Raw genomic sequence first — 11,260 nt, forward strand, 5'->3', positions numbered from 1 at the left:
TAACTCAAATAATCAGCTAACATTTGACTACCATTGATTACAATTGATAACAGTTGATTACAGAAGCTTCCTCTATTTTCTGAAAAGCTTTTTGTTTCTCACAAGTTAATTTGTATGTCCCTTGATAACATCCAACAAAGACTTAAGTCCTCCTGTGGAAACCTTAAGGTGAGATTGAAAGGAAATAAAACTTGAGACCTGTGATTCATGTAATGTATGTCAAATAGCCCAAAGAGTTGTTTGTGAGCTTTGAAACCTGGGGCTGAGAACATAGCAGAACAGACCAGGATATGCCCGGGCAGGCCCATCACCTCCCTATCTCCCACCCCTCTGACCTAAGTTAAATGTTAACAGGCTGCTTATGTTTAAATGGACCAATCATGTGAAACCGCGCCAATTCCTCCCCCAGCCCCACTCCTTTTCTATAAAAACCCCTAGCTTCCAAGCCTCGTGGTCGAATCCACTGTCTCCTGTGTGAGATACGTTTCGACCCGGAGCTCCGCCATTAAAATACCTCGTGTTGTTACATCAAGGTGTTGTGTTCTATTCGTGATTCTTGGGTGCACGCCGAATCAGGAGTTGAGTGGGGGTTTCCCCACTAGGTTCTTTCAAGATCTTAGCTTTCTACTGGAAGGTATTAAAAATAATTTGAAGTAAGCAAATCATCTTTTCTTTCTTGAATTTTCTGTACCACAATTTTTCTAGGATATAACTGAGGTCCCAAATATTGAAAAATATATTGCCTTTTGAATCTTTTCTGGAGCTACAATTACTCCAAAATTTTTCAAGCTCCTTGTGTAAGAGTAAAGGTTTATAGTAAATTTCCCTTAAGAGGGAATAATTAATAAAATACTCTCTTTATAATAAACAATATAAACTGAAAGATTTGAAGTCCTAGATTCTAGTATTGAAGCAGAGACAAAAAAAATATTATTTGTTTTATTTTACATAATGTAAGGCTATTAGACATACCTAGAGGCAAAACTTTCCAATGATCTCAAGCTCACTAGAAGCAAACCCTTTACAATTATCAGGATGCAAAGGAAAACACAACCTTCCTATCTGGAGTAGGCAATCCAGATTGTAATGCCATTAGTAGTTCCAGAGCCTCATTGACCTTTCATAAACCTTACGTTAAACTTTGTTTTGAACAACACCTGGATAGGCCTGTAATAATGCTGTTTTGGCTTAAAAATCATTCCCTAAAGGCAAGGAGAGGTGAGGACCCACAACTTTCCTAGGCAGGGTTTGCAACAGCAAAAGATATGCCACACAAGCCTTGCTAAGGCTGCTCTGAGCTTTTCATTAACTTAAATGTAAATGTTTCTTAATCTGAGATTTTTTTCCTGAGGTTTGGCGCAATGACTACTACCCCTCCTGCAGCAAAAAGTTTCCAGGGGAGCAATTCTACTGTCTGTTTATGCCTCTAATTTTTGGACAGTCTTTTCTAAGATGATTTATACTTAAAACATTCCTTATAACCTTAGTGTTGTGAAAACATTGCTTGTAAGTACTGTAATATTGTTGCAAGGCAGCAACAATAAGTTAACCCTGATTGTATGAGGGTCCAATTTCTACACAAGGACAAATATATCCAGATAAGTCTGTCTTTGTTCCATATGGCTGAATGGCCACAGAGAACTGCATTAGCATTCTCATAAGACAATTGTGAGAGAGAAAAAAAAAAGCAACTGCTGTTTGAAAATCTCTAGACATTCTGCTAGCTGTTTTTAGAAACATATCCACAAAACCCTGAAAATGTTAATCAGGAGCCTGTTTAATACCACATAAATTCTCTCTGAGATCTCCTTTCCAATCTTGGGGGATTAAATTTTGTTTCTACTGTATCCAATAAAGCTTGTATAAAAGGGGCAGCAGGTTCATACTGGCCACAGCTGTTTTTAACTTTTATTACTCTTGCAATCATCCTAATTACAAATTATGGGTGAGTTAAGAATCCTGAGCTTGAAATCAGTGTGCAACCTATATCACTAGCAATTTTAACCATAATTTTTAAGATTCTTTTCAATATTAGAGCATAACCATAAATTTTGGAAAGCAAAACCCAATGTTAAACAATCCATTCACTTTAAAATCAATACCAAAAGGATTACATTCATGTTACTAAGTTGGCTAACAATTCTTATATATGAATGCATGGCAGTTCAACATTTAATACTTCTTTGAAGAGACATTGTTTTAAATCTTCTCTCTTATAAGTCTTGTTTCTTAGATAAGAATTACATAAAATATTATCCCGATTTAGAAGTATCTTTAGAGGCCTGTTTTCCTGGGCTGGTTCATGCCACATGTTGTTTAAAATTACTACAACCCTGAGTTACCAGTTCTAAGCTAACTTTCTTGTTACCAGTATTACACTTTTTAAATCATACCCAATAACGTATAAGCCAATACTCTATGACAAAGACATACAGAGTATATTTATACCATTAAGACCAATCAAAAACCAAATGAAGCAGCTACACAAATTTAATACATTTATACCAATCAAAGAATTTTTACTTTTCAAGAGAAAAAGCACTTTATCATTTGCTGAACCCAAAAATCACAACTGCAAAGATTTTTCTAGGAAAAAAAAAAACACACACACACACACAATCGGCTTATTTCTCTTAGAACTTAGAAGCTGCTGGCCCCTCTAAAAAACAGCTTTTCAGCAGGGCCTCTCTTGCTGCACTTAACTCCTAGCTAAGGGTGCAGGGCAACTTAAATCAGCCACCACTGTGCAAACTGAGACTGAATCAAGAGATGGATAGCCAGCAGATAAAGTTTTAACCATTTTTTTTCTTTTCAACATGAAACATAGAGCAACAGTCATTCAGACACCAAAATAAAAACAGACATGAGGTGACATGTGGACAGATTGGTGCACAAAACACAAACAATACAGAGAGGGTAGAAAACTTGATGTAACCAGAACTAAGGATGTCTCCTGGTGGACCAGAAAGCAGGACATCTCCTGGTGTCCTTCTGTCCCTTGGAGAGCTCTAAAATCAATTTTCCTTCTCTCTCTCTCTCTCTCTCTCTCTTATCATTTGTATATCTAGCATCTCCCTTTTTGTGTGTATATTTTATTCATTTTATTTTATTTTATTTTATTTTACTTTATTATTTTAATAATAAAATACTCCTCTTTCCTGATGCAGTTCTTGACTGTGGACAAATCCCTGTTAGAATTTTCCAGTCCCATTTTCCACTGTCAACCCCTAACTGATATCAGTGTTGGGACAACTTGTGAGCGCCCGTCTCGCCAGCAAGAAAGACACCACAATAGGATCCTTCTGCACACGTTTATTGGGCTGCGCATTGACTGTGTAGGCGAAAGACTCCGAGCCCTGGGCCTCTCACTCTTATATACTATCAGTTCCCATCCACTCACAGCAGGCCACATCACCTCACCAGGTACGCAGCTTCAGCTAATCAGGGCAGCAGGGGCATATCTCCACCAAAATGGCTTCGCCAGTAACCTGGTACACCTGCGCAGCTCTCACGATGTTTGTGGTTTATATGAGGAAGTCAGGTGCAAGTCATACGGCTTAGCTGCAGTCCCTGGCACCTTTGGGACTGCCGCCACACCCGCTCCCCACAACAACTCTTACTCAGTCTATCCTGTATCCTTTTTTCACCCTTGCAATCAACAGCCTGCAAAAGATAAAACTTATAGTGCTAACACTAATGCTGTATATTGCTTACCATACAGGATACCACGTTTCGTTTTCTGTGGAGCCCCACCAAGACAGTGTCCTCAGTCAGTCTTTCCATATTCAGGTCTCTTATTCCACTGCCAACTGTAGCCAACAGCAGCCACGGGTTACTGGGTTCCTGAAAAGAAAACTAGGGATGGATAGGAAAGACAGCAAGAGAAATAACAAGCCAAGACGAAGTTCTCTGATCAAGGCTCAATCTTTAATGTATGGCACTAAATACATATGGGAAAACCCAAGGACCTATCCCTTTGTTTAGGCTGGGTTCTGTTGCTTGTTTCAGTTAAATTGAGTTGCAAAGTAGGCTCTTCAGCAGCTCAGCGGGTGGGCAGTTCTCAGTTGTCTGACAGGAAGGTATAATTGTATTGAAGCAAGAGGCATGACTCCAGTATGTAGACTTGTTCAGCCAGCTCAATGCTGGGGGTTGGGGGGTCAGACACTGACATTGACGCAGTAGGTGTTTCAGAACTGACGTTGAGCCAGGGTCAGCAGTATGTACTCTCACTAGAGAGACTACAGAATGTTTCCTCTCTGGGACAGGAATCAAATAAGCCTGTTTTCACTGATGTTCTTCTTGGCCCCAAATATACCCTGGCATCATATAAGTGCCTTGAATGTGTGCACAGGCTTTCTGAATGAGTTGTTTGTTCAATTAGTTGAGGGTGAGACACAGGTCAAGGAGATTAAATAATTTTCCTATGAGTCAGTTTCAGAAATGCTAGCTAGTTACAACTGGGCTCTTAGTTGGTTACTCCTTAAACTCCTTAAACCCTTACCCACACATTTTGTCTAGTCATTTCTTGACTGCTTCAGCTTTTCAGTCACATGAACAGTCTACACATGCTAAGGAGTGTTAACATGGTTAATGACAGGGAAGGTGCCTGAGCTGAAGTCGGGAGTGGAAGGGACTCATTGTTGTTTTCTACTGTAGAAGCAACTTCTAGTTCATTGCTAGAAAAGCAATAGTCCATAGCTAGATGCGGTGCTACTACATATAATCCCAGCATTCAGAAGGCTGGAGCAGGAGGATTGCCACAGATATAAGACCATTCAGAAACTCAGTGTAAGAACAAGTCTAGCTCAGAGCTTACATTAAAAAGACGGTCATGAGGCTAGAGAAATGGCTCAGTGGTTAAGAGCACAGACTGCTGTGCTTTTGAAGGTCCTAAGTTCAAATCCCAGCAACCACATGGTGGCTCACAAGCATCCGTAATGAGATTTGACGCCCTGTTCTGTGCATCTGAAGACAGCTACAGTGTACTTAAATAAAATAATAAATAAATCTTAAAAAAAAAAAAAAAAAGCCGGTCATGGCTGGTTTTGACCCCAGCACTGAGTAGATGGTGGAGAATGGAGGATTGCTGGGACTTAGTGACCAGCCAGCCTATCTGAAACACACTAATTCCCAGATTCAGAGGGAGAACCTGCCCCAAGGGGATGAAGTAAAAAGAGATAGAGGGAGATAATTGGTTTCCTATGCTGACTTCTGCATATAGTAGCAAAGGCACAAGCATGTGCACATGTGTGAAGACACCATAATCAACCAAAAAAGAAAGAGGGTAGGAAGAGGAGAAAGAGGAGGTAGAGGAGGAAGAGGAGGAGGAGGAGGAAGAGGAGGAGGAAGAGGAGGGAAAAACATGATAATCCCCTAGTAGAGCATCCACCAAAAGCTTGTAGACCAAGTGAGAGACCATTGTCTTGCCTCATTCAGCCTCAGGCCACACCAACTCCATATTTTAAAAAAACCCAAGTACAGTTTCTTTGCTACTAGCTGCCAGTCCCATATGTCTGGAACTCTACAGCACTGTCTATTCCTCTTTCTCTTATTTAACCATCCTTCCTTCATGGTAAAAACATCCAGACCTGTGTAGTAGAGTCAATAAGAACAAAGGCTCCCCAGTTAGAGAGTCTTGTGTTTAAATCTAAGTTCTCACATTGACTGTTTACCTTCCAGAACATTGGATTTCAACTGACTGGACATAATCTCATCATTAATGAAAAATACAAGTATTGTTCAAAGTCATATTTTCTGATGGAGATCCAAGTAGAAATCATGCGACTATATGACCTTATACAGTTACATAATCTTTCTGAGTCTTAACTAATACTATGGCAAGAAGAATAAAATAGTACATACCATATAAAGCTGATGCAAAGTTGAAATAAAGTATATGGAGTACTTGCCTCCTTCTTGAATTCTTTATTTCCCCACATAAAACACTAGTTTATGTTTCTAGTTCCAGATTATGTCCAGTCAGTTGAAATCCAGTGTTCTCAAAGGTAAACAGTTGATACAACCTGGTTACTGACAATAGTTTGGATTCTGAGGTTAGTGTTATCAGTGTAAAGGTTGAAGCCTTTTGGACAGCCATAAGCTTAGCCTTGGAAGAATTTTCTTGATAATTGTCTTTTAAATTAAGATTTACTATTCTTATGTGTATGTGCCTGAATGAGTTTATATGCACCACATGTGTATAGGAGGCCACAGGGGTCAAAAGAAAGGGTATGGTGTCCTGTTACTAAAGATAGAGTCAGTTTTGGGATGCCATGTGAGTGCTGGTATTTGAACCTGGGTCCTCAGCAAAAACAAGTTTCAAAGAATCTGACTCCTTCTTCTGACCTCCACTGCACCAGGCCTGTGCATGGTACTCAGGTACACATGCAAAACCAATGCTCATACACATGAAATATAAATGAATCTTTTGCAAAAATTGAGTAACTCAACTTCTTCCACACTGAAGTCTTAAACCAAAGATTCTCTACATGTTTGACCCTCCAGTTCAGTCCCCACACCCTCCAAAACTGGCTTTCTGATTTCAAGCCAGATCTCAAGTTGCATCTAGTTCCAGATGGCAATTCCCTTGAACACCCACTGTTTTCTTGGGAATATGTTTTCAGAAATGTAAGACTACTAAATCAATCCATAGGTGATGAGATTGCCAAGTTTGAAAAGGTCAGGAACAATCCTTGGCCTCTCATCAATAAATGAGAAAACATTCCACAAAGCCTGACAGAGGTAGAGCAGACCCATTCGGGCAGAAAAAAAAAAAAAATTGAACCCAGAGCATATATAAGGACAAGCAAAGAAGCTGGGGAGTGGAGTGTAGGCAACATCACCAGAAAGACGTGGTCCTGACAGACAGATAATTCTACTCCCTACCAAAATGAAGATGCTGCTGCTGTGTTTGGGACTGACCCTAGTTTGTGTTCATACAGAAGAAGCTAGTTCCAAGGGACAGAACTTAAATGTAGAAAAGGTATGATCAGTGAATAGTAGCTTCTGACTCAGAATGTGCTTTGGGGAACTCTTGAAGCCAAGTGGGTCCTTTGAGGGGATTGGTATATTGCCCCAATCTATTAGACAAATGAATAGCTCCAGACCTTGAAGTAAGACCAGCTATTCAGATCTAACAATGTTTGGGGACCTCCGTTCTCACTGAGAGGCAGGGACAGTATGCTAAGTATTGTGACAACTGGCATTAGATCTACCCCTGTGTATGCTCAGGCCCTAACCCATAGGCTGGAGTCCAAGTGGAAACACATGCATGTGGTATCCCTGCTCCTTCTCCCTTAACCATTTGCTTATCTATTACAGATTAATGGGGAATGGTTTTCTATTCTCCTGGCCTCTGACAAAAGAGAAAAGGTAGAAGAACATGGCAGCATGAGAGTTTTTGTGGAGTACATACATGTCTTGGAGAATTCCTTAGCTTTTAAATTCCATACTGTGTAAGTGAGATGCTCCTAGCAGAGAAAAAGGAAATGAAAACCTGGCATGGTCTCATGCCTACAAACACACATGGGATTGCGGAGAGAGATACCTCTCAGTATGCACATGTGCACACACATACTGAGTCTGTATCCAAAACTAGAATGGTTCATGTGACACAGAACCAAGATCTCATAACCAGAATTTTTTCAAAAGTCAGAGTCAAGAGTTGGGGTGACAGGTATTAATTCACTACAAGTTCAATAAGGAAAGATCAGAGATACTTCTGAAACCACATTAATGAGACAGTATATCACAAGTTAAGATTATGTGATCATGAATTAAATTTTTATTACTAGTTGTTAGCCAAAAAATCCACCCCTTTCTACTTGCGTTTTCCTGCAGTAAAGATGATAGTAATAATTCTCCTCTGTGGATCTGGGAGCCACATCAGGTCCAATTAGAGTGCATATTTGAGGCAGATGGTGGAAATCTGGCTGATAATCTACACCAATGCCTGAAGCACAGCACTGGTGAAACTTGGAAGTAATTGCAGTTGTTCTAAGGATGAGAAGTGATTGATGTTTTCTTTTTTTAAAATAATAGGCAAATTTGTGATTGTTAAAGCATCTGACATAAAGGAAATAACATAAATAAAAGCCTATTGCTAATTTTACAAAAATATTCAAAAGTTAAATGGAATCAGAAAGTGGAGATATGTATAGTGTCGTGGTTCAAGAAGCCAGCCAGATCAAATTCCCTTACTCACCAGCTCACTCTGTTTTGCAGTGTAGATGAAGAGTGCTCCGAAATATTTTTGGTTGCTGACAAAACAGAAAAGGCTGGTGAATATTCTGTGATGTGTGAGTACATAAAATGTCTATATGTCTATCCACAAGATAATTAGTAAACCTTAATACCTTTAGTGTGTGTGTGTGTGCATATGTGTGTGCATGTGTGTGTGTGTGTGTGTGTGTGTGTGTTTTGATGGAGTTTGATCTCAGGAACTTGTACCTACTAGTCAAATGGGCACCATCTAATAGCTAACACCCTGTGGTTGGCAAGTGGGATAAGTAAGGGGAGATGGAATCTATCTGATACTGCCTGTTGGCTAGCACTGGTGCACATCACTCAGGGTGTAGCAGAAGATAATTTGACACAACAAACTTATGAAAGATAGAAACATGTTGCTTGAAGCTGCTGAGGGAGGTAGGTAAGCCTAGGAGAGGATGAGAGAGTGGTGCTCCTGTGGCTTATTGTTCACTAGTTGTCTGGACCCCTCAGAGTTCCTTTTCTTAGGAGTTACTTTTTGAAGTTCAGAAAGCTATAGACAGAAAGGCTCAGACACTTCACCCATGTCTTCCAGGATATGTATTTTAATGATTTGATGTTTGGGGTAGAACAAGAAACGGGTATCCATCATTTCCTGCAGAACAAAGAATTACTGAGCTGTGTTCCATTTCCTCCACAGATGATGGATTCAATACATTTACTATACTTAAGACAGACTATGATAATTATATCATGTTTCATCTCATTAACGAAAAGGATGGGGAAAACTTCCAGGTGATGGAGCTCTATGGTAAAGTATTTTCACACAGACACTGATCTTGGAGTGGGAAAAGAAGAAAGAACCTCTAGCTTTATGGTTTTCCCAGCTTGGTCCTGCCTCTTTCTCACCTTCTGAAGATTGATGCTCACCTCCATCATCCCTCGAGCATAGTGATGGAAGCACTCTGAAATCTCTCAGTGTGACAGAAGGATATTCTATGGATGCCAAATCCAGAATAGATCATACCCATGCCTCTCAATCATGTTCCCAACCATTTTCACATCCTTATGGGGAAGCCCCTGTCCCCTCATTCAGGCTGTGGTCAATACACACAATACAGCTGTTACGCTCACTGTTGCTCTACTCACAGGCCGAGAACCAGATTTGAATTCAGACATCAAGGAAAAGTTTGTAAAACTTTGTGAGGAGCATGGAATCATTAAAGAAAATATCATTGACTTAACCAAAACCAGTAAGTCATTTATTTTTCTCATCCTTAATATTTTATAATAGAGGAAACAAACCCAGTAGATTACCAGTCATTTGTTGAGCACTGGAGAGTCCTATCCTTTCTCTGGTGAAAATAAAGTGGACCTGGTACCTGAACATGTTCTTTTTTCTCACACTACAGACCGCTGCCTCCAGGCCCGAGAATGAAGAATGGCCTGAGCCTCCAGGTGGGCAATCTTCAATGGGTGAAAGGAGGGTTTGGTGGTCATGGAGAGGCCCTTCCAAAAGTATTAGCATTGTAGGCCCAAATTACAATAAAATTAGTTTGATAAGGAATCTTTGAGGAAAGCTTGAAAATTGGCTTTGAATTATATGGATTTGTGATCTAATCCTACTTTGAGCATTGAAGTAAAGTTATCCAAGCACTTAGGCAAGAAAACAAGGATGAGTTTTACATAGTTGCTGTATGGTTGTGTAAAAAAAGCTCAGCAATGGGTTCAATATCATTAACAAACAGAGTAGCTGGCTATAATATAGCTGCTCTTCAGTGTCTGTGGTCCCCCTCCATCCCACTCGAGATAATAACATCTTAATCTAAACTCAGTTGGCTTCTTACCTGGGAGTGGATGTACCTGATCACCACTTCTCAACCAGTCTGGAGAGCAGACTCCTCTGGTCCTCCCTTCTCATCTAGTCCAACACTTCACTCATATAATGTGTGAAGTCTTTAAAAGTAGCCAAGGCTTTTATCATTATTCTACAATTTACCTAACATTCATTGGTGCTTCTTATGACAAAGGTTAAGGAAACAGGCCTCAGATCTTCTGTTATGGACATTTATTCTGACTTTCTTCCCTGTGTTCTGGCAAATAATTCCAGTTAGATTGCAAGGGAAGATCCATTCCTTCATCCCCTTTGTTCTATATAATAGAATGTATCTCTGTCCTGAAGTCAATCCAAGAAGTACTTAATGAGTTTCTGTATTCTTTCTTCCTGGCATACACAGTGTTGAGCGGAGACTTCTCACCAAGACTCCAGCATCCTCTCTTCCGATCGATACAGCATCCGATGACAAGTTCTGTGATCTGCTTTCCATCCTGTCTCACAGAGAAGTGCAATTCGGTCTCTCCAGCATGTTACCTAGGATAACTCTTCAAGAATCAAAGACTTTCTTTAAATTTCTCTTTGACACACCCATGACAATTCTCCAAAAATTGCTTCCTCTTCCTGTTCAATAAATGATTACACTTGCACTTAAATATATGTTTCTGTGTCTAGAAAAATGTGGGGCTGACAGTGAGTGAATGAGGGGACCTCCTGAGTCCTGTACCCAAGATCCTTCCTTATGTCCCCAAATGTAACCTGAGTTTCTGGATTTTGCCTCCCCTGCAGCAATCACAAGCCCTGATGAGTACTGCCTGCTCTTTAGCTCTCCTGCTTTAGTGCTGTATGAGGACAACAGGAGCATGACACTTACTGCATGATTCCTACATCCATAGTGTCTTTTCCAACAGAGCATAGGAGAGACACATATTTCTAAGGCTATGCCTGTTCAACATGTTTCAGGACATGGAGAGGGGGTGGGCTAAAGTGGGGGAGATTTGGTAATTAGAGTCCCATTGGATACAGAGAAAAAGTTATCTCCCCATACCATACTCTGGCCCCTAGATCAAGAGATTAAATTGGTTCAACTCAGGACACATGAAACGAGTTCTTGCTGTGGTTTCCTAAAAGATGGCAAAACACTATTGAGAAACCCAAGCAATTATGATGAAATACCTCCCTCCCCCCCAACTGCCCTGATGGGTGGGTCCAAGTCATTCT

At 40.2% G+C, this 11,260-nt stretch overlaps 1 protein-coding gene across 1 annotated transcript; it reads left to right on the forward strand.

Moving 5' to 3' along the window:
• The first annotated feature begins 6,823 nt into the window (after positions 1–6,823).
• LOC110292710 (major urinary protein 4) lies at positions 6,824–10,689 on the forward strand. The gene is made up of 7 exons (XM_021160233.3): positions 6,824–6,982; positions 7,321–7,454; positions 8,224–8,297; positions 8,906–9,016; positions 9,357–9,458; positions 9,618–9,663; positions 10,443–10,689. Exons 1-6 carry the CDS (start codon positions 6,890–6,892, stop codon positions 9,641–9,643), a joined length of 540 nt encoding a protein of 179 aa, XP_021015892.1. The 5' UTR covers positions 6,824–6,889; the 3' UTR covers positions 9,644–9,663; positions 10,443–10,689.
• Positions 10,690–11,260: the final 571 nt, after the last annotated feature.

Source organism: Mus caroli, unplaced genomic scaffold, assembly GCF_978045245.1.
Source record: "Mus caroli unplaced genomic scaffold, Mus_caroli_1 scaffold_6, whole genome shotgun sequence".
NCBI lineage: Eukaryota > Metazoa > Chordata > Mammalia > Rodentia > Muridae > Mus > Mus caroli.